Source organism: Palaemon carinicauda, chromosome 28 (assembly GCF_036898095.1).
Source record: "Palaemon carinicauda isolate YSFRI2023 chromosome 28, ASM3689809v2, whole genome shotgun sequence".
NCBI classification, from domain to species: Eukaryota; Metazoa; Arthropoda; class Malacostraca; order Decapoda; family Palaemonidae; genus Palaemon; species Palaemon carinicauda.
The window spans coordinates 70,227,558-70,251,977 of NC_090752.1; the positions used below are offsets into that span (position 1 = coordinate 70,227,558).

The 24,420-nt window shown below is 39.5% G+C and overlaps 1 protein-coding gene across 9 annotated transcripts in view; it reads left to right on the forward strand.

Moving 5' to 3' along the window:
* Positions 1-24,420, forward strand: part of LOC137621653 (constitutive coactivator of PPAR-gamma-like protein 1 homolog) — a 252,439-nt gene that overhangs the window by 194,102 nt on the left and 33,917 nt on the right. For 8 of the 9 annotated variants that reach the window (XM_068352131.1, XM_068352133.1, XM_068352132.1 and 5 more), the window contains 4 exons: positions 1,587-1,778; positions 2,497-2,713; positions 12,387-12,505; positions 20,518-20,610. In XM_068352131.1, coding sequence (XP_068208232.1) covers positions 1,587-1,778; positions 2,497-2,713; positions 12,387-12,505; positions 20,518-20,610 — 621 coding nt within the window. The remainder of the gene's footprint in view (positions 1-1,586; positions 1,779-2,496; positions 2,714-12,386; positions 12,506-20,517; positions 20,611-24,420) is intronic. The other variant, XM_068352136.1, reaches the window with a different exon arrangement.

Genomic DNA, 24,420 nt, shown 5'->3' on the forward strand with positions numbered 1-24,420 from the left:
TACACAACATATTTTTGTTTAATCTCTCATTTTTGTTTAATCTCTCATTTTTGTTTAATTTCTCTCTCTCTCTCTCTCTCTCTCTCTCTCTCTCTCTCTCTCTCTCTCTCTCTCTCTCTCTCTCTCAGAAAAAATTAATAGACGTCTCTAACACCAACAGTGAAGAACAAAGGAGAGAGAGAGAGAGAGAGAGAGAGAGAGAGAGAGAGAGAGAGAGAGAGTATTTATTTAAAGAATGTGTTAACACCATGTCTACCTTCTCGCCGAGCGTCCGTCTCCGGCGTAGCAAATCCTACACCTGCGTTGGCCTGTCTCTAAGGTAAAGTGGCAATAAAACACATTTTTTGTTTATTATTTCTTTATAATTATCTTTTTTACATGCTTCTTACATATTATGCAGTAATGTTATTGTTATGTGTAATTATGAGTAGCCATTTATTAAGGATTTATTATGGGTTTTTAGGCTGAGGAACGAATTAAATGAATTACCATGTATTCTTATGGGAAAATTCGTTTCTACATCCGAACATTTTCTACATCCGAAGTTGGTTCTGGAACGGATTAAATTCGTATGTAGAGGTACCACTGTATTTTATATGCTTTTGAGCTGGTTTCACGACACACACACCAGCTGCTGATTGTTTAGATATGTTGTGCATTTGATCAAGGAAGACTCACACCTGTCCTGCTTGAAGGAGACTATTTTGTTTCCTGATGTGGGGTCTGCTTCAGCAGCAGTTAAGCCCGATAATTAACTTAGCCTTGTCCGCCTTATTATAGCCTATAGTAAACGTGCAAATCATCTAGAAATAAAGTATTTATATATCTGATTGTTATTTTCCGACCAAAATTGAATATAAAATGTCATATTCAAATTTTTAAAAGAAAATATATCTTTAACGAAATTTTGTGAAAATGTTTTGGCGTAATTACTCAAAATATATATTTCATTGAATAAGATTTGAAGTAAAACCTAATGTAAAATGTATACATGTTGGGTGTAAGTTGCGACTAAAAAAAGAAATGTAAGCAAATTACAGTATAAACAATTTTGCAAAGAATAAAATAGCAAGTTTGCATGTAAAGTAATGATCACAAAAAAAAGTATAGAAGATTTAGGGTCTTTTGAAGGGGTTTGTTATCAAATCTCTCATGTATACATGCAGACATTGACTGGAGATTGAGCTTTGCTTGAAGCCCTTGATAACCTCTACCTTAACCACTTGTCATAAAAGCTCTGTTGGCTGCTTATGTGAAGAAGGAGTAGTAAGAGTACATATGAATCAATGACTGATGGACTTCTATAAGGGGTATAGTATTACTATACCCTATGGAAAAACAAATAGTTTTGCCCACTTTTATGAGGAATGAGAATGTTAATTAGGTTTTCTTGGTGAATTGTTTTACAAAAACAGTAACAAGAAGTGGGTATGCATTGAAAAGTTATATTTGTAATGAAAGGAATTTGGTTTTTATAGTTTTTAACATTGATGCTGAAATTTTTTGAAGCTAGAAAATGATTACTTTGTATTTTATCATTTGTTACTGTAATATCTTTTAAATACCATTTATTTACTTTATTTCAGCTTCCTTTAGTGACTGGTCGAGGTGCCCAACTTGCAGCTCTCTTCATGATGGGGGTGGAAACGGCATTGTTTGCAAATGATGCCTGCGGAGCCCCTGTCCCATGGTTGATGTGTTGTCCATGGTTGTATTTTGATGGAAAGCTATTCCATGCAAAGCTTATCAGAGCTAATTGTGCTAGATCACTTTTAGAGGTAACAGCTATTATATCCATGAACTGCCCCTAACGTTCATCTTGCTTCTTCTTCAGAAGCTTAGTCTAATCAACCTTTACCCATAGAATACCGTACTTAAATTTTCTGCCCTCCAATAAATACATGCCCTTGTAAAGGAAGGAGCATTCTTGCCAGAATGCTCCTTTTTCTACCTAGTACATGTGTTTATTGAAGGGAAGGAAATGGGAAAATTTATAAATTTACATGAAAAGGTCAATGAAACTTAGCTTCTGGAGAAGAAGCAATATAAACATCAGCTGAGTATAGAGATAAGAAATTTTATTAATAAAGTTCTTGTTTTTTCTTTTTTACGAGTGTAAGAAATTAAGTTTACCAATTGAATATGCAAAGTACTTTGTAGTTGCCTTGGAGAGATTTCCCCTTCTCAGTGTGCAGTAGTTGATATGATAACAGGCTGCTGAAACCTGATCTTGAGAGATATTCTTCTTTATTTTATTCTATATCAATGTTTTTGCATTGTTTACTTGAAACTTGTATGAAATCTATTTTCTTAATCTTTAAAAAAAAAAATTCCCACTAACGGTTTTTTATCACATAATACTTAGAAAATCTTTACTTTTGATTTTACTTAGTAAATGTATCAGAAACACACTTGATTGATAGAATGAGGATAACTAATATTTCTTAGAAACTAAAAATTTATTGACATTATTTAACTGCATATCCTCATTTTCAGGTGTGTGAGGGAGAAATCGACTTGGTAGCCAAAGTTGAACGTTGTCGGCAGGCAGTATTGGAAGGTTTAAGAGTTGAATTTGCTCATCCACTTATGCCCCAAATGCCTGGGGGAGTTAATAATCACAAAATGAATCCTCATCCTCCATACCCACCAGGATTTGCTCAACATAATGGTCAAGGAAGAGGACACCATGGGCCACGCCCTCTACATCAAGGTTAGAATATGTTATACAGTAATGCTAAGGTCATGCTAAAATAAGTGCCATTTTCACCAACCAGATTGTTAGGCAAAGAGTATACAGTGCTCAGAAACTATATCCAGAAAGATGCTTCTTGTATGCAAAGTCTGACTTTAACCTTGATTGCAAGCAGCATCATTGCTTGTCGTATATCCTGAAATCTTGTTCTTCTTAGAATGAATGCATTACATTCTCTTTCATAATGGTTCTGATTTCTTGTTGGTAAACCTTTGTATAAAAATATCAAAGTATCTATTCTTCTTCTTTGTCTACATCGATGTTTCTGGTTAGCTTTCTCCATCTACCTCTGCCCCACACCTCATCACCGGTTAATCCCTTTGATCGGTCATCCTTGATACAGTCCACCCTCTTTCGCTTTGGTCTCCCTCTCCTTCTCGTTCCCTGTACCACTATTTCCATCACTCTCCTCCCAATATGCTTTTCATCTCTTCTCATGACATGACCATACCACCTCAGTTTACTTACTTGGATCTTATCTGATAGTTTTCTAACTCCTGTGGTACCCCTAATTACCTCATTCTTTATCTTATCTCTTCTTGTCACCCCACACATCCATCTTCTTCTCTTCTGTCATCTTTTATTGCCCATGTCTCCACTCCATACATCATTGCCAGTCTCACAACTGTCCTGTGTACTTTACCTTTCAACTTAACCCCTATTTTCCTGTCGCATAGTACTCCACGCACTTTTTTCCAATTCTTCCATCCTGCTTGTATTCTGTGGTTTATTTCTGCCCCCAGATCACCATCCTCTGCAACTGTTGATCCTAAATACCTGAAATTTTCAACTCTTTTCAATCTCTCTCCTTGTAAACTAACTTCCCCATTCTCGCCATTTTTCAATCCCAAATACTGTCTTTTTCCTGCTGATCTTCAATCCCCTATTGTTGTTCTTTATCCTATTATTGGAACCTTTACCTTTTAATGTTGATGTGTAAGTCAGCAGTGGCCCAAAATCTTTACGGTATTACCCCTCTTTATGTCAGTTCGACCTATGCCAGTTCTGAATGTGTCGCTCATTGCATTTCTACTCTTTTTTTTCAATCTTTTTGGTCAGCTCTACAAGGCTTGAACATTATAACTGGAGTCTCATTAAACTGCATTAAGATGATGATGATAATAGTGAATGGGTTTCACTCTTTCGTTACTTGTTTATGAATATTCCAATTTACACAGCAGATGATATAATGGCAAAACAAGTAGTGTACTGTATTTGACGGCCTATAAGTTGCACCCTCATTTCAGGAGGTCAGATTCAGGAAAACAGTTTTTAGTATATTAGGCATATATTTTTGAAAATGGTCTAGCTGTACATTGCACAATCAGAAACATATATATTTTCACGCATAAGACGACCATTAGTGCATAGGCTAGCTTTTGTTGTATACTTAAAAATCCAAAATAAATTAACTAAAGACCACTTATATCATGCTTTTGCTAAACACACAACGTAAAACTGAAACCATTGCTTTGTTTACGTTTCATCGCCGATCATAACAAACAAACAACGCATTTACACCTCTGTGTATAAGTTAGCTTTTGCAGCAACATATCTTACCAAGTATTGGTTATGAAATAATAGTGATATTAATTTTGTTTTACTTTATCCATAGTAATTCAAAATAATTGAAATAAGACGAATTCTATATGAAGTTTTTCCTAATCAATGCTGCCTAGAACAGAAAACGTTTTTTTGTTTACGTTTCATCGCCGATCATAATGAACAGAAAAATGCATTTACACATACAAGTGATAACTAACAATACTAAGAGCTTTAAGTAAAGATGTTATTACAAATATTTTACTTGCCATATCCCTAAAAATTTCTACATATCACATGACAGAAAAGTAATTTTGTTTGTTTTTGTGTTATTCAACAATAACAAAGTACCGCTAATGACAGTACAGTATGATGTGACAAAGATGTTGTTTGATTGGAGAAAGAGGGATAATAATTCAAATCATGGGGGATTTTCAATGAAAAATAAATACTAATATAAGTTTGATTACTACCATTATTAACGATACCATTAAGATTATCGAAGGCTAAGGAAAGAGAAAGTTAAAAAATTGCTGAGAACGCAACCATAACTTGATGTTTACATTTTGTCAGCTGATGTTTATAAACGAAAGACACAGCATTTCAGTTTAAATTACTTTCATTTCAATGCATTAATTTATAAAGCACTGGTAATAATACAATAATACCAGCAATGGAAATAAAATAAGGATGCATGGAGTTTAGTGCAGGTAAAAGTCCTTAGCATAAGCTATGTTGGATTAACCTAAGCCTACGGTAGGTCTCAAACTTTACCTACGATGTATAAGACGCAGGGCAATTTTTTTAGCGAAAATTTTGGGGAAAATGTGCGTCCTATAGGTAGTCAAATACAGTAACCATAAAGATATTGTGCAAGCCTTTTTTAAAAATGGAAATTTCAGAAGAAACAAATAATATCTATGAACAGTAATTTTTACGAATAGAACTTACCTGGCAGTTATATATATGTAGCTATAGTCTCTGTCGTCCGGCAGATTTTTCAAAACTTGCGGCAACCGCTGAGTGGTGGTTGTTCGGTTAGGTGGTTAACAACCCTTACAGGGTGGTACTTGGAATCATTCCCGTTTTCTGTTCCTTATATCATCTCTGCCGGTTGGACTGACAACATCGTTCCTGGTCTGCCATCAGGTTTTTCGCTCGCTTTCCCTGTGTCGCTGTATTGGACTAATTATTGGTGACGTATACTGACCTGTGGATTGGCAATCGCTTTTGTGATTTATTCTTTTGATTGATCCTTGGATACGATGTGTGATAAGCATTTTCGAGTGTGTGAATGAGGAATGCAAGGTGAGGTTACTGAAAGCTTCGGTGGACCCTCACACTGTTTGTCTGGGGTGCAGGGGCTTTGAGTGTGCCCTGTATAAAAGGTGTAAAGAATGTGAGGTTTTTGATGAAAAGAATTTGTTGGAAATGAAACGCTATGTGCGTAAATTAGAATTGGATAAAGTCAGGAGGGCTTCTAAATCTAAGTCTGTTAGTGATGTTAGCCTAGACATTTCTTTTGACCCCTCAATTCCTAGATCTTCTGTAGAAGTTGAACCTTTTCTTGAGGTAGTAGCCCCTGCTCCCTCTACAGGAACTGTGACTACTGTGGATGACCCTCAGTATGCCAGGATGGCGGCTGAGATGAAGGATCTTAAGGACCAGCTTGCAGCCTTGGAAGGTAAGATTGCAAGTGAAACTAGTGCTTGTGAAAGTGCAGTGGAGGTGGCGACTGATCGAACCTGTCACGCCCCTAGGTCTAGACCTCTACCAAGCTCCCAGGACCAAGGGAGAAGGTACGTCGACGACCGCAAGGGGGTGAGAGGGACGTATCCTCGGTCAGCCGTCGCCTCAAGCAGTCCTGTTGCTATTTCCCAGGCTGCTTATGACTGCCACGGAAAAGGCGTGTTGGAAGTGGTAGTGTCTTCTCCGAGCCCCTCTCCTAGACGCAGATGGCAGTATGAGGCGTCGAGGCCGACCTAGAGAAGGTGGATACAGCAAGCTGACCAGACCCGTACTCGCTCTCCCCTTACGAGTAGCTGGAGTAGCCCGGAACCTTTTCCGTCTGACGATGACTGGAACGCCTCTCCAGTGAAAAGGTCTAAACCTTGAACGAAGGATTCTCCACTGGACGCTGGGAGGAAGGAGAGATCTCCTCTTCCTTCAGGTTACGAAGGACTCTCGAGAGAACCTTCTCTTGCTATCAGCGTGACTCGGCAGCCTTCTCCTTCGGAATCGCGAGACCCAGCAGCCTTCTCCTTCGGAATCGCGAGACCCAGCAGCGGTTGCGAATTCCTTCATGACTGTCATGCAAGAACAACTGGTGTCACTAGTTCAAGCTTTTAGCCGCCCTCCCCCCCAGTCGGGCAGACGTAAGGACGACAAGTTACCATTGAAGAAATCAAGCAAAGAAACACCCGCAGTTTTCTTCAGCTAGTAAGAGGGAACGGAGTTCCTCTCCCTTTCGGGACTACAGACAGCACCGTTCTCGCGGTGAAGGGAGGATATGTCACTCCTCGCCCAGGAAAATGCCCCTCTCTCAGCACCGTGAAGTTCCTGGCGCCAATCAGGGTTCTTCTCCCAACTCTCGACGTCGCGATTCGTCGAGCTCTCGACGCCACGTCTCTTCTTCCTCTAGACGCACATCCAGCTCGCAACGTCAGGACGCATCCAGCCTGCCTCTCCAGGATGCTTCCATCTCTCGACGTCAGGACGCATTCAGCTCTCGACGCAAGGATTCATCCAGCTCTGTACGTCAGGATGCATCCTCCTCTCGACGCAAGGACGCATCAAGTGCTCGACACCAAGACGTAACCAGCACTCGGCGCCAGGACGCAACCAGTTCTCGCCGACAGGACGCATCCGGCGATCAGCTTTACTCCTCTGACGCAGGTGAATAGCTAGAAGGGAGTGATCCTTATGCACGCCGGACTGAAAGTAATTTGGATGTTGAAGAGACCTCCGACTTAGTTCCTTCAGCTCAAAGGGAAACAGAGTTGGAAGGAATACAGGACTTAGAGGATATTTCGGAGGACGAAGATAAACCTGCTAATGCGGCTGCTGACTATAAGGTCCTTTCACGCTCCCTCCTTGAGCTGTAGGGAGAGGAGTTTAAACCTACTGTTCCTCGTTCTCCTCAGTCGCAGTTCATCAGGAAGAAGTCAAAGAAGCAGTCAGCTTTCATCAAGATGAAACTATCGATTTCGGCAAAGAAGGTTCTGGTTATGATCAGTGACTGGCTGAAAGAACGTAGACAAGCAGGGAAGACCACCTTCTTGTTTCCACCAGCTAGACTTGCCTCTAAGGTGGGCATGTGGTATGAGACTGGAGAAGCTCTTGGCTTGGGAGTACCTGCCTCCTCCCAGGGGGACTTCTCCGGCATAGTAGATTCATCGAGGAGACATGCCCTTAATTCTGCTATAGTGATGTGGTTTATGTCAAAGCTAGACCACCTCGTCAAAGGAATCTTCAGATCCTTTGAAGTGTTCAGCTTCTTTAGAGTGGGTGCTTGGAACACTGGCCAGGAAAGCAGAACACATACAAGCCACAGAGACGGAAGACCTAACCAGTATTATGGCCTATATGGATAAGGCTCTGAGAGATGGGGCAAACGAGTTGGCTTCCCTGTTTTCTGCAGGAATTCTGAAGAAGAGGGCTCTATTATGCTCCTTCACGACCAAAGCGGTTACGGTCGCACAGAAGGCAGAGTTCCTATACGCCCCTCTCTCGGAACATCTTTTTCCTGAGTCCCTACTCAGGGACATTACCCTTTCGCTGGCACAAAAGGCTATGCAAGACCACCTGACGTGCTCCGCAAGGAAGGCTCTACCGGGGAATCCGTCATCATTGAAGAAGGACGTGAAGAAAGTTCAGCAGCCCTTTCGGGGTAGACCCCTAACTAGGACAGAGTTCAGGGGAAGAAGGCAGAGGACGGGCAGTAGAGTGAACAGAGGGACGGGCAGGGCCCGCGCTAGGAAATGAGTCACAAGTCCTCCAGACAGCAGTAGGAGCAAGGCTGTCACACTTTTGGCACACCTGGTCCCTAATCGGTCATCGGAGAGGGGTACAAGATCCCCCTCTTGAAGAAGCCTCCACTTTCAAGAACACCACTAGCCTTAGTGGCTCAATACTTGAATGCCGTGAAACAAGGGGCACTACTGGATCTGGTAAACCAGATGCTGGAAAAGGGAGCGATAGAACCGGTCCTGGAACTAGAATCCCCAGGGTTCTACAATCGCTTGTTTCTGGTGCCCAAGAGCTCGGGTGGATGGAGACCCGTTCTAGATGTCAGTGCACTGAACGTCTTTGTAGAAAAGATCAAGTTTACCATGGAGACAACTCAGTCGGTGCTGGCAGGGATAAGAGTATCCCTATATCTGGACGACTGGCTGATAAGGTCCCGGTCGAAGAACAGGTGTCTGGAGGACTTACACAAGACATTTATGATGACCCAGGAACTGGGTCTCATCATCAACAAGGAGAAGTCCCAGACCGAACCGAGTCAGACAATTCTTTATTTGGGGGTAGTTCTGGACTCGGCTCGTTTTCAGGCTTCTCCCTCCCAAGAAAGGCAAAACAGGTGCCTCGAGAAGGTGCAGGAATCCCTGGGGAGACAAGTGCTCGGCGAGTGATTGGATGAGTTTGCTGGGCACCCTCTCTTCGCTCGAGCAGTTTGTCTCCCTGGGAAGGTTGCATCTCAGACCTCTACAACACTTCCTTTCAAGAGTATGGGACAGGAAGAATCAGGAGTACTCCTTTTCCTTCCCCATTCCAGCAGAGATCAAGAGGCATCTGAGTTGGTGGTTGGATCCATCGATATTAGGGGAAGGAATCTCCCTGTTCAGGAAGAACCCAGACCTAGTGTTGTTCTCAGACGCTTCGGAGTCAGGATGGGGAGCAGGGAGGTCTCAGGCTCTTGGGAAGTAGAACAGAGCAAATGGCACATCAACAGGAAAGAGTTGATGGCCATTCTGTTAGGATTGAAAGCCTTCAAAGACTCTCTCTCGGGGACAGTAGTAGAAGTCAATTCAGACAACACCATGGGCCTGGGTTACATCAAGAAGAAAGGAGGGACTCATTCTCTGTCCCTGTACGAAACAGCAAGAGAGCTCCTTCTGTGGGCGAAGGAGAATGGCGTAGAGCTTTTAACAAAATTTGTGCAGGGACAGAAGAATGTAAGAGCAGACATGCTCAGCAGGAAAGGGCAAGCTTTGCCCACAGAATGGACCCTCAACCATCAGGTTTGCCAGAGGCTGTGGAAGTTATGGGGGAGGCCTTCAATAGACCTCTTCGCCTCCAACCAGAACAAGAGAATTCCCAACTACTGCTCCCTAGTCCCGGACAAGGAAGCAATAGCAGTGGACGCCTTCTTGATGGACTGGACAGGGATAGACACTTATGCGTTCCCCCCGTTCAAGATTATCAACCTAGTCGTCAAGAAATTCGCTCTCCTCGAGGCAGGGAGAATGATCTTGATAGCTCCATTCTGGCAAGAAAGAGAATGGTTCACAGGTGGTGGAGATGTTAGTGGACTTTCCGAGAAGCCTTCCTCCAAGTCCAGAGCTTCTCAAACAGCCCCACTTCGAGAGGTATCATCAAAACCCCCTCGCTCTACAACTGACTGCCTTCAGACTATCGAGGAGCTTGTCAGAGCGAGAGGCTTTTCTACACAAGCTGCAAGAGCAATCACCAGAGCGAGGAGGGTCTCTTAACAGAGAGTCTACCAATCGAAGTGGGAGACCTTTAGATCGTGGTGTAAACAGCGCAAAGTGTCTTCAACCACTACCTCTGTGAGCCAGATAGATGATTTTCTATTGTTCCTCAGGCAAGACTCTAAGCTGGCCGTATCCACCATAGAAGGATACAGAAGTATGCTTTCGGCTGTCTTTAGGCACAGAGTCATAGATTTCACGCAAGATAGAGACTTGAAGGATCTCTTAAAGTCGTTTGAAACGACTAAACAGACTCAATTGAGACCCCCGGCTTGGAATTTGGATGTGGTTTTGAAGTTCTTGTGCAGCAGGAAGTTCGAGCCCATCTCGCAAGCAACTCTTAGAGACGTAACTAAGAAAACACTTTTCCTGATGGCTCTTGCCACAGCAAAAAGGGTCAGCGAGATTCATGCTATAGAGAAGCAGGTGAGCTTCAACCAGGATGGAGCAGTATGTGCGTTAAGGCTCGACTTCCTCGCTAAGAATGAGAACCCATCCAAACCCTGGCTGGGGACATTTGAGGTTCCTAACCTCACAAATTTAGTGGGCCAAGAGGAGGAGAAACTCCTCTGCCCAGTTAGAGCCCTCAAGGCATATTTATCACGGACAAAGAATTTAAGAGGTGCATCCAGTTCTTTATAGTGTTCGGTAAAGGATCCACAAAAGCCCCTCTTGAAGAATGCATTATCATTCTTCTTGAGGGAGACGATAAGAGAAGCTCACCTCTTCTGTGAGGAGGAGAGCTTCGGTCTGTTAAAAGTAAAGGCTCACGAGGTGAGAGCCAGTGCAACATCACTGACATAACGGAAGAATATGTCAGTTAAGCAAATAATGGACGCAACATTTTGGAGAAGCAACTCTGTGTTCGCTTCTCATTACCTCAGAGAGGTAAGAGTTGACTATGAAAAGTGTTACACTTTGGGCCCATACGTAGCTACTGCTTCTGTATTGGGTAAAAGAGTTACTACCTCCCCTCAACCTGAACTATTGTATGGTATGCCTGTAATTAGGTTTGTGTTTTTATGGTTGTCTGAGGGTACTGACTTGTGGGAACAGCACCCTCCGTCTAGCTAGATAAATAAGATATCTAGTCTGCAAGGTTAGGTGGTTAGGTAGAGTAAGGTTGCAGATAATAAAAAGGGGGATAGGTAGTGCAGAAGTCTAGTCACATGGTTGGTCTCTCCCCGTTTGACAGACTCGATTGAGTTGTTTCAGCGTAACAGGTCTCCACCTGGCTGGCACTCCTAAGGGAAAGTGACGCAAGAGGCAGGAACCTTCAAAGTCAGCTACCTTAGCAGGTAAGGAATCAAGGTGATTACCTATGACTTATAGTTGTTTCCCAACGATGTTGGCTGTCTTTCACCCACCTCCAAATGTGTGAATCAGCTATATATATATAACTGCCAGGTAAGTTCTATTCGTAAAAAATGAAGTTTTTATGATAAAACAAAGTTTTATGAATACTTACCTGGCAGTTATATATATATTTAAAGTTCCACCCACCTCTCCTCAGGAGACAGGTCGGGCAAGAGATGATCTGAGGAACAGAAAATGGGAATGATTCCATGTACCACCCTGTAAGGGTTGTTAACCACCTAACCGAACAACCACCACTCGGCGGTTGCCGCGAGTTTTGAAAAATATGCCGGACGACAGAGACTATAGCTTTATATATATATAACTACCAGGTAAGTATTCATAAAACTTTGTTTTATCATAAAAACTTCATTTTATTCCTCTGGAGGAAATAATCTTAGAAGACTGATGCTTGCAGCTATATGACTTTTTAAATTTTGTTTCAATTCATAGATCGTAGTTGAACTTGATATTTAAGTTATGCTTTCAGTTGTGGAGTGCCATCAGAATATTTTAGGTTATTGCATTTATAGGTTTAAAGGCCACTTATGAATGGTAGAGGCAAGGGACAGTGACATTGCCCTATCAAGGAGGACAGTACAATGCCCTAGAGAATAACCATATATACATATGATCAGCACCCAAGCCCCCTCTCCACTCAAGCTAGGACCAAGAGGGGCCAGGCAATTGCTGCTGATGACTCAGCAGATAGACCTATAGGCTCCTCCAAACCCCCCATCCTTAGCTCACAAGGATGGTAAGGTTATAGCGACTAACAATTTTGAGCGAGAGACTCGAACCCCAGTCTGGTTTCACCAGTCAGGGATGTTTCCACATCAGCCACCACAGCCCTAATTATGTTTTCTCATAAATATACTGTAGTTAAGAATATTTTTGTATTCAGTAAATATGTTTGAAATACAGACATACTCCATCAAATAGGTTTCGTTTAAAAAAACTGTTACAATGCATCAACATGATATTTGCATTTTATATCCAGTATTGTAATTTTATCATAGGTAATGGCATGAGGCGGATGTTTTCACGAGGAGGACAGTTGCAGGTCGCTGGTGTGGTAGTTGGTTCCTGGGGACCAAACTACGGTTCATCTGGCAGGCCTAGAGGAGCCAGGTACCCTGTAAGTAAAATTACATAATTTGTGTTGATATTGAAATATAATGATTGAGCAGGAACAGTATTTTCATGCACTTCGGAATTAGTTGTAGATGGGCATGTTACTTTAGAAAGTTTCATGTAGTTTTCTTCAGAGTTGCAGCAAGATTTATAAGATCTATTTTTTGTGTCTAGTATTTCTTTAAATTATTGTTTTCTTACTTACAAAGCCTTAGACTCTTATCTAGAATTAGATAAGTAGTATTTTGTGAAGTTTGTTTTAGAATTCACATTAACTTATTTTCAGGTTTATATAGTATGGTTTTCAATGGATTTATATCTGTTCATTGTTAGGGAAATGAATATTTGGTCTTATTGCTTCTCTAAGGAATTTAATAAAAATCTCAACACAGCAAGGGAAAAAAGAAATTTTCCAAGATAGCAAAGTGGTTTAAGAAAGAGCATAAAATGGGAAAAGGCAAATACATACAGATGTAGATAAAAATAAAAAAAGAATGTGATACTGAAAGGATTAAGGCAGTATTTAGAAAACTTTCTGAAGGACAAAAATTAATATGAACTGGAGAATATTGTAATGATAAAAGGACCGTTAGAAAACAGAAGTTGAATAGGTTAATAGGGTCCACATGATGATGAAAATTTGAAACATTCAGGATCATCATGAATGGCAAGCATTGTAATGCATCAAGAATTCTGATCAATCATCTATGAGGTTATTAGCATATCAGAAATCCTTCCTAGGAATACGTAGGACTAGAATAGCAAAGAAAATAGAGCTATAATAATAAAAGGGAAATGAGAAGCGCCATTCTTCCCAGTGCCGCGAACTCATCAATTCACATCCAAATCAAAAGAATAGAATTACTTGATCGTGCTAAGATAATATTAGGGAAGGTTTTGGAGGAAAACCTGAAGGAAACTTTAAAATTTATAGCTGTCTGTGAAAGAGCTTGCCAGTCTTTATAGTCACGCAACTACTGGATAAATACTGTGCAATGAAAATTTCAAGATTTTTTTCATGTGGAAGCATTCGGTAAAGTACTTGGACAAATAATTAGAAAAGCATTAACATTGCAGTGGATACCCAGAAGATTTGTTAATAGTGATAATACTGTACTCTATCATAAAATAGGACCTTCCCTGCTTTTTATAGGAATTAAGGGAGCAATAAAGTAGTGCAGAAAAGGTGGGTAAGGCATTTTGCATATGCCAAATCTAAATGACTTAATAGTAAGTTCAAAATTTAAGGAAGTTGCATTGGGAATTATAAAAGGGAAAAGTGGAAGAGAGAGAGGATAAAAAATTAATAAAATCAAAACTGAAGCTAATGTTGACTTGAAATAAAGCAAAGGAATCAGAAATGTTGCGTAAGTGGCAGCAAGACTGCTTTGGAAAAGGTGTGGGGACTGTTCACCAAATATGACTATGGTTATATTGTCAGGATCATAAAACATGCATGGAAGTAAGGATTTTTTTTACCCAAAAAGTGTTGTGATCAATGGGCAAATCTTGAAGGCGATAGGACACTTTTGTTACCTTGAGCGCACACTCGACTGATATATACATACATATACCAAAGCACCTCCCCCAACTCTGGGCGGCCGCCGACACCAAACAAATGAAACAGAAAAGGGGACCTCTCCTCTCAACGTTCCTCCCAGCCTGATACCGTGAAATTTAAGGGCCAATAGAAGGGTAGCTGCAGCCTGGATGAAATTTAAAGATTTTTCTAGACTTCGTAAAAATAGATATTCCATTTGATGAGAAACAAAAGACCTGTAATAGGTACATATGGTTTTTACTACCATTTGCATTTGAATTAGTCTCTGAAAAATAATGGAGAATTGCAAGGTCATATTATAAATGAAGTGTAGGGAAGATGTGTATAGCACTGTGAAAACAGATATAAATATTGAAATGGTTAAAACACTATTTGACAGGATTAGAAACAGTCAGAGCTGCAGTAAATCTACCTGCAGGAAAGCCCAAGAAGTCGGGGAAAAAAGGTATAGATAACGATCAAGCTAGGGAAGGACGTACAGAGTACTGTAGTTAGCTCATTTCATATCTAACCTTTTTTATGTAAAATTGTTGTTGATGATATAGGTATGTAATACATTGTCCTCTCCATACAAACCTTCAACTTGCAAGCTTCCACAGATGCAACCATGCGTATGCAATAAATTACAAATGATTTAAATGAGGGCAACATTCAAAATTTAGGCTCAGTTTCAAGTTGCAAGGCAGTTTGGTTGGTTAGTTTGCGTCTCTGGCACCTGATGGTGTCAAGAACATTGTTACAGTATTTTTTACGCTCATTCATATGTGGACTTTATCAACAAGTTATTGAAAATTTCCTCTGATAAGATTACAAACTGTCATCCTTTGAGTAGGAGTAAACGCAGCCTCACTGACCCAGCTATAAAAAACTAATGCATTCTGTGTGGGAGACTAGCAGGAGTGTGGGGGATGAGGGGGGAACCAACCCATTCTTCTGCATGGCCCAATTTAGCAATCTTGTACCAACCATGGCTTTAACTGGTCAATCCACTCTCATGACCCGAGCTGACCTTAATGTTTTCATACTGTGCTTTTCTTTGTGTATGTGTCGGTTTCTTGTCTGCACGGCTGTTCAGGAATGGTGCATTCACATCAGGGGAAGTGCCTTAGCCATAATGAACAATGGTATGGCATGTTTGTGAGCCGCCACAATGTTGACCCCCATTTGACTTGTGCTCCATGTAAAGGCCAACAGTGCTGTCATTTTTTTACCTGCCCAGTATGCAAGGGCTGATCGGAGGATTGATGGGGGTATGCTATGGTAGAAAAGGAAGACGACGATGAAGAAATCACTCCCCTTCGAAGACGGCAGTTGAGTCAGCTGAGCCTATATTTCTTTCCATACATTAGCAGTAGAAGGCTCGGGTTTGGATGTGAGCCCGCAATTACCATCTCATGTAGCTCAAGGGGAGATTACACACAAGTCTCTGTCGTGGACGCAACCTTCCCTTTGTTCTCAGGTGTTGCCTTTAGCATGCTAGGTGCTCAAGTTGGTCTGGTTTTCTTTTAGCCCCAAAAGCTCTACAACTTCAGTATTTTTTCTGGATCTTATTGGGGCTTGTTAATCCATATTTACATATCAGTTAATAGATGTTATTCTAGATATCAATTTAATCTCCGATCTCGAGCCCACATAAATATCACAAAATCTTCAAGTGCAGGGTTTGCAAGCTGGTTTACTAGATGAATGTTGTGATCCAACATGCTTCAGCAATAAAGAACTAGAATTAACAGCTGTTCTTTTCATTTGAGATGATAATTTCTTGATTATATCCAAAAGGAAATACTGTAGAGGAATTGAGGTATATATTTTGCATTGGAAGATGTGTCTCCAAAGACTTGGAAGAGTAAACTGCATCAGAACTAGCCTTGAGCAACTTGTAGGATATTTTTAAGCAATGTCCCCAAAGAAGAGAAATTCCTCATCATAGTCAGACTCTTCCTTTTTTCCTTAATCCTGTTCTAACTGTACATCTTTGCTCTGCAACGTATTTCTTTCCAAGGGACTCCTTTCAGAAGTTGAGCTACCTGCCCATATATTTACTATTTACTGCATTTTCTTTCGCTAATGAGTAATCTTTTATGATATGCACTTTCTCTCTCCTTTATTATAGATATTACTCTATATCTCTCATTTGAATTTTTTCATTTATTGTTTGTTTTCCATCTCGAATTTACTGCATTTTCTTGCGCAAATGAGTATTCTTTCATGATATGCACTCTTTCTCTTTCCTTTACAATACATTAACCTCTCTCTCTCTCTCTCTCTCTCTCTCTCTCTCTCTCTCTCTCTCTCTCTCTCTCTCTCTCTCTCTCTCTCTCTCTCTCTCTCTCCATACTATTGCATTTGATAGGTAGTAGGTTGGCCAGGGCACCAGCCACCCGTTGAGATACTACCGCTAGAGAGTTATGGGGTCTTTTGACTGGCCAGACAGTACTACATTGGATCCTCCTCTCTGGTTACGGTTTATTTTCCCTTTGCCTACATACACACTGAATAGTCTGGCATATTCTTTACATATTCTCCTCTATCCTCATACACCTGACAACACAGATTACCAAACAATTCTTCATCACCCAAGGGGTTACTGCACTGTAATTGTTCAGTGCCACTTTCCTCTTGGTAAGGGTAGAAGAGACTTTAGCTATGGTAAGCAGCTCTTCTAGGAGAAGGACACTCCAAAATCAAACCACTGTTCTCTAGTCTTGGGTAGTGCCATAGCCTCTGTACCATGGCCTTTCACTGTCTTGGGTTAGAGTTCTCTTGCTTGAGGGTACACTCGAGCACACTCTCCTATCTTATTTCTCTTCCTCTTGTTTTGTTAAAGTTTTTATAGTTTATATAGGAGATATTTATTGTTGTTACTCTTCTTAGAATATTTTATTTTCCTTTTTTCCTTTCCGCACAGCTATTTTCCCTGTTGGAGCCCCTGGGCTTATAGCATACTGCTTTTCCAACTAGGGTTGTAGCTTAGTAAGTAATAATAATAATAATTTACCCCATTAGAGTTATCCCAAGATGAGCTATTGGCCAAGCTTGGAAGCATACGATGTACACTCATCCAAAACATGTAGCCGATCAGCTTTAGTCGAAACTTCATCAGATACATTTGATCCAAGGGAATCGTATGATATAACATGTCATCCACATATGAAATATAGCTTGGAGTGCTTACTTCAGCCAGTGGAGGGATATTAAGATCTAGGCTACCCACTTAGTCTTCTGCCTCACAGTTTAGTTGTCTAAAAGACTGGCTAGAATTATGGGAGGCTTATGCAGCAGAAGGGTCTTAAGTTAATAAGAAATTAGATGCTCTTTTAGAGGATCTTGAATCTCTAGTGTGCTGAATGGAACACTAGAGCCACTAGACTTGACTTAAAAAGTCAGGTTAGGGTTTAAAAGGACATGCCTTCTAGAATAAATGCCTCTTAGTGAAGATTCATTGGCCTTTAGAGATTTTATAAAACAAACTAAAGTAATCAAGACCTTTTGATTTGTGAATTGCTGTATTGGAATTCAGTGCTGGTATGTCATTATCGCCATCATCCCCCTATAATCAGCTAGCCTAGTGTTCTCTGGATATCCTCCTGAACTAAAGCCAAGTTTCCTTCTGCACTTTAAACTTTAATTACGTTGGCAACCATATTATTATTATTACTAGCTAAGCTACAACCCCAGTTGGAAAAGCAAGATGCTATAAGCCCAAGGGCTCCAATAGGGAAAAATAGCCCAGTGAGGAAAGAAAATAAGGAAATAAATAAATGATGAGAACAATTTAATAATAAATCATTCTAAAACAGTAACAACGTCAAAACAAATATGTCCTATATAAACTATTAACATCAAAAACAGATATGTCATATATAAACTATAAAAAGACTCATGTCAGCCTGGTCAATATGAAAACATTTGCTCCAACTTTGAACTTTTGAAGTTCTACTGATTCAACTACCCGATTAGGAAGATCATTTCACAACTTGGTAACAGCTGGAATAAAACTTCTAGAATACTGTGTAGTATTGAGCCTCATGATGGAGAAGGCCTGGCTATTAGAATTAACCGCCTGCCTAGTATTACGAACAGGATAGAATTGTCCAGGGAGATCTGAATGTAAAGGATGGTCAGAGTTATGAAAAATCTTATGCAACGTACATAATGAACTAATTGAACGACGGTGCCAAAGATTAATATCTATAGATCAGGAATAAGAAATTTAATAGACCTTAAGTTTCTGTCCAACAAATTAAGATGAGAATCAGCAGCTGAACACCAGACAGGAGAACAATACTCAAAACAAGGTAGAATGAAAGAATTAAAACACTTCAGAATAGAAACATAGTTGCCATACAAGCACAGTGAGGCCCCCCTCATACTCCACATGACGGTTATTTATATCTCTAAACTATCTCTGACGAGATGCAAAGAGAATGTAGATCATGATTGTCCAAAGGTAATTACTTAAAGTTGTTACTAACAAATCCAGAAGACATCTTTAAATGTACTAAAAAAAAACCTATAGGTAAATAATCTTGTGATATGGAGCATCGACAACCCTTAGTTGACTCGAAGACTGAAAAGACAATGGACCCGTGGCTTGACAAATATACAGGTATTTTGTCATCTCAATAAATGCAAACTGTATTTACAATAACACCAATGATTCTTATGAATAAACTCCGCAAATCATGAAATATGTGATTTGTCTCAGCCAAAATCACTCTCTCTCTCTCTCTACGGAAATCAAAATTTGTTCAAAAGAAGTATTTCTAGAAACATGAAAGGCAATTCCCTAGATGGTATTCCCTTTTTAACTTGATCTAGTAGGATTCCTCCTCTTCAGCTGTTTCATACAAATTAGTTTATCAAGTGATACCAAAGTCATACCTGTCACTTTTAAGCCTGCAAAACAGTTCTCATCTCGATAATGTTAGCCAACGCTTGAATGGCATCACTTATTCTGCAGGGAACAAACAGATGACACATCAGACAGGCTGTGTTCTTTTGCTTTCACAGCTTAAGCATAGGAGTGAGTGATCATCTCCAGCCCTGATATCACTGCCAATCAGGATATTAAATCATGTTATTGCCATATAAGAAAGCACAATTTGATATTGTGGGTTCATAGACACTACATAATGTCTGCAGGTGCATATTTCACCCCGATGTTGGGATATATGCACGTCCATAGACACGTCATTGCACGAAGGGGAAAGGCTATTATAATTTATTTAATTAAGATTTAATTTCATTATGTACAAATAATATTAGGAGTTCTTGACATATTAATTAGCTTACTCGCTATACGTGGCCAGCTCTACTAATAAGAAATTTGAAAAAAAGTACTTACCAATATTTACAGTAGTTTTAGTTGTTGGTCATGAAGGGAAGGAAAATCAATTAATCCATAGAAATAAAATGAAATTGAAACTAATTTTATTATGTAAAATGAAGTATTAGCAGTAACATGATCAGTTTACTGTAAACAGTGGAAGGTAGGAAGTTGGAAGGTCATGAGATCAATAATTAGATTTACAATATTGGACTTGCAAACTTTTCGGAATGCATCTCATTAATATCTTGGGCTTGCTCTATTTAATTTGATGTTAATGGTCAGCATTGATAGATATAAAGAATTATAGGAGTTAATTGCTTTGGGATCCTCCGTCTAGCCGGGAAATCAGGAATGCCTTAATGTAATTTTGTTTGAAATTATCAGGACATAAATTATCAGACATTAGCTTTGATACATAAGTGGTGTTCAGTACTGTATAGGGAAAGCATATTACTTTACTTCTGTTTAGCTCATATTTTTGCCCTTAATGGGTTCTTTTGATTATTATGAATTAGCATGGTATAATAAACAGCAATATTCAGTTGGAAGATATTTTCACAGGAGCTGTCCTGAAGTTGAATAAAGATTATTTGATATGTATATAAATACTGCACTGAATTAGATGCATTGTCATCTCATAGAGGAGAGTTTTGAATATTGTGTAATTTAATTTTTTTTTACTGTACTGAATTAGATGCATTGTTAGCTAATAGAGTAGAGTTTTGAATACTGTGTAATTTCTTTTTTGTAGTTTTTTAATGATTTGTGATTATTTATAAGGAAAAAATAGTTTAGAAGCTATTGTAGTTGTATACTGTACTTCTGTAGCTATACAGTAGAGTACTTAACAGCAGACTCCCACTTTTTATTATCATGTATCATTATAGAGAGTTTTGGTAAAGGTGTTATTTATATATTGGTGAATGTATTAGTTTATGGTTTAATTAGTATTGCACCTACAATTCATATCTTCGGGTTGGTTATTCAATCCATGTATAGTCTTGTGCAGTTAGCCATTAGTACTTTATACTGTAACAGTATCTTTATTAGTTAGTGTTGGACCTTAAGCTTATTTATTAGTTGGTTTTATCTATGTAAATACTTGCCATTTTCTTCTAACCAGTATGGTAGTGGTGTGAGGGAAGGTGGAGGCAGCATGGTGGGCCGAGGACAACCAAGGTTTGCTCGTAGCACTCGAGGCCGACCCACTGTACTGGTGAGTTATCAGTTAACATTTGACATTAAAATCATTTTAAAAAGTGATGGTAGATTAGATATTTTATATCCATTAGTTGCATTCATTTGCTCATCTAGTATTCGTATAGCAGTTACTTTCAGTAAAATTGTATTTTGTAAGATTGCCATTAATGTACTGTAGGTACTTTTGGTAAAGATATATTTTATTATGTAGTATTAAAGTAATGTTTTTATTATGGATATGATATTTTAGTGTTAAAATTTTATTTTATTTTTATTATATTGGATGTATATAACAGTTGCAAAGTTTTCAATTTTGTACCCGCTATCATTTGTTGGTTCGTTTTTGTTTTAAGCAAACAGTTTTTTCCCAATTTTAAGCAATACTGAGAAACTTTTAATATTTATTTATGCTACTTTAAAAATGAAGATTTTGTTTTTGTTTTCGTGACTGCTGCTTATTGTAAAGGAACAATAGGTTCATGTTAGGATGTGGTACATAAGGTCATCATTTTAAATTCGATATTTATGATGCTCTGAATTCAGCATTATGCAGTGTAATAATTCTCAAACATAGAGGTATTTTATAATATGGGGTTTATATAGCAGGGTTATTTATTTGAAAAGTATGTTTACCAGTAACATTCAGCCAAAACTATCCTAGCATTGTTTTGTAATTTATGTTGCTTCAAAAAGCTAGGAATGATGAACTTTGGCAGAAATAAGAAAAAATTTTCTTAACGTGTAAGTTTCTAGAGAGAGAAAACTGTCACAGTTTTTTATTTCAAGTTAGTTGCATTACTTTTCCAGAAAGCTCGACTCAAATAGGTAATAAGGCATGCCAATGATTGTTTTAGGAAGTAATGTTAGCAAATTTTTATATGAATTGGAAGGAAACTATTACTGTACTGTTTTGCAGTAGAAATTATCATCACAACCTTATCAATCATGTAATGTGTTTGCCTTGCATCCATGTCCCTGTTGTGTTTTAAGTATAATGGTCTATTGTTTGGTAGACGTATGAGGGATGAGAGTCTCATTTTGCTTGTACCTTCTGGATCTCTCTGTCTCGATCACATACCTCACATTTTATGAAACCGCAGTACGGTTAACAGCCCATTTAATCAAATTTTTACTTGGTTATGTATATAAACTCTAAAATGATAAGTATTGACGACTGTTTATTTTGTTGCAGGAGCACTTGTAACTAAAGTAATAATTTTTCCAGTTTTCCATTTGTAACTATTGTTAATTTAATTCTTCTTTTATTAATGATCTTGAACCTTTGTTGTAAAGAGGCTTTTATTATTAACAATACTGTTATTTCACTGATGAATATTATATCATAGTAGTTATTCTTTTTTAAATATTTAACTTAGCCGGTGAATATATAATAGCTGCAACTCTGCGGCTCGACAGAAAACACACTCAAAAAACTCGCGAGCGATCGCTATGAAGGTTGCGGGTGTGCCCACCAGCGCCAACTGTCGGCCAGATACCACTCTTGCATGTAAACAAACCCTTCAATTCTTCTCTGTCGACGTTGAAGACAAGACGTATCAATACTCGCTGTAGAACCTGGAGTTTTCTCAACATATTTGGTGAAGTACTTCATTTTGGTTTGAGCTTTCGCAGTGCAGGTGTTTTATCTTCATCTTAAATCTTGAACTCGTTTTTGGATAGATTTAATTTTTGATGACGAGAGAGAGTATGGACTTTCTTTGACTTTTAAATGGCCGACCCTTCCCTTAGACGGAAGTGTGTTTTAGGCTTTTAGTAATTATCTTATCATGTTATAAATTAATTATAGATTTTCCTCTATATAATTTATATCAACCGCCTTTATTAGGCCTCTTCGATTAGCTTTCCATTTATAATAAACATCAAAATAAATTTTAATGATTTGTTTATATGCGACCTTTCCTGAGAGTAGGCGGTCCTAACTTGGAAACCGAAGTTGAACAACGTTGAGCCCTTTTCAATCGTAAATAACTTTTACAGAGCTAATGATTTAAAACTTATTAAATGAAATATTTTTAGTAAATATGTTATGATAGTTTTTTTCTTTGAATAGTCTTCGTACTGTTTCAAAGATGAACTAACGTTTAGTTTATTTATGCTACGCAGTTTGCGCTCTATCGTTACGATAGAGAGAGAGAGTATCACGGTTTCACTTTGCAGAAAGAGTAAATCGATTCTGACGTTTTGTTCTTTTTTCTTTCAAAGCTTGAATGTTTTAAAGACTATTTTAAAGGAACTTTTAATTGAAAAACCTTTCAGTTTTTTCCTTTGGTCAAATAACCTGTTTATTGACGAAAGGTAAGTGGGCTCTTCTCTTCGATGCGAAATCAAGAGAGAGAGAGAGAGAGATAGAGACGGAGAGAGTGAGAGGAAAGAGAACGTTCCGATCTTTATCTCGTCCCAAGCGAGTAACGTTGTTCTCGAGTTACTCTCGTCCCTAGTCTCTGTACGGGGAGAAAGGATAAAACGTTTGTAGTTTTTATTCTCGTCCCAAGGCACTGTACGGTGAGAGATTGAAAACGTAGTTTTGATTGAACTAGTGTTTAGTCTCTTCCCCAGCCACTGATTTTTTTATCTTAAATATGTTTACTGTTTTTTGCTGGTATTAATGTGCTTACATTATACGACTGATTTCGCAATTACAACCTTTTGATGAGGGTAGAATTGCGTGCTTCAGGTAGAAATCAGTTTTATTCATACCTAATGTGAATTGTTAAAAAATTCTATTTCAGTGAAATAAGTGCAAAACAGAAAATCGTAGTGATAAAGTGATATTGCGCAAAGTGTTATCAGTGTTGCGACCGAGGGTTCGTCTGTTCGTGCCTGTCGTTCGCCTAGTCCGGGCCCTCGTGCAAGCTCCCAAGCCCAGGGGAGAAGTAATGTCGTACGACTTATGGGTTCGAGAGGCCTTGATCAGCGAACAGACGTTCCCTCTATGGTATCAGGTGTATCTTACCAAGATCACCCCTACCATAAGGCGAGAGAGACGATTTTCTCCTCGTCATCCGAAGGCTTTTCGCATAAGAAACCGTGGAACAAGGTTTCGAGGCCCTTTAAGCGAAAGTCAGTCCTTTCAGGACAGGTCCAGCGTCCTGGTTTTAACTATTAGGACAGCTCTGACCCTATGCAGTCATCGGAAGACTGCTCGCCGCCTAACAAAAGCGTAACACATACTCCGAGAGTCTTTTTGTAGGCAAGGTTTTGCGGTCACAGACGTTACCCTCGTCTCTTACCGCAACCATTCCCGTTGATCCTAAATGGGTTGTACGGCAAGACATGCAGAATAAGCTTGCCTCCCTTATGGAAGACTATTCTGCCGATAAGTCCGTTGAGCCTAGCCGTTTATCTCATCGAGATCCTGGCCTTCAGCCACCCTAACGTTCCTTTGTGCGTCCTGTTGACGTTGGCGTAGCCAAGTCACATCAGTCAGGTTGTTTAGAACCACACTCGATGCGGTCTCGTGTGGATTTTCAGCCACTTTTGGACGTTAGGCCACTTGCTGATGCTCCTGTTGATGTTCAGGACGTTCGCCAACAATCGGAGTTGACTTTTTTTGACGCTGAGCGTCGACCTCCGCATTCTAGAGTTGTTTTGACTGCTCAGTCTAGGCGGTCAAAGCAGTCTCGAGTGGACGCTGTGCGTCCTCACGCACCTGTTGTTGTTGACAGTTCGAGACTGTCAAGCAGTTACATGACGTTGCGTCCTGGTCCGCTTCTAATGCACCAGTGCGTGTGGACTCTGCTTGTAAAGCATTGCCACCACGGTAGGTCTCTCCCTTGCTTGAGACTCGGCTATTGTCGGACAAGGT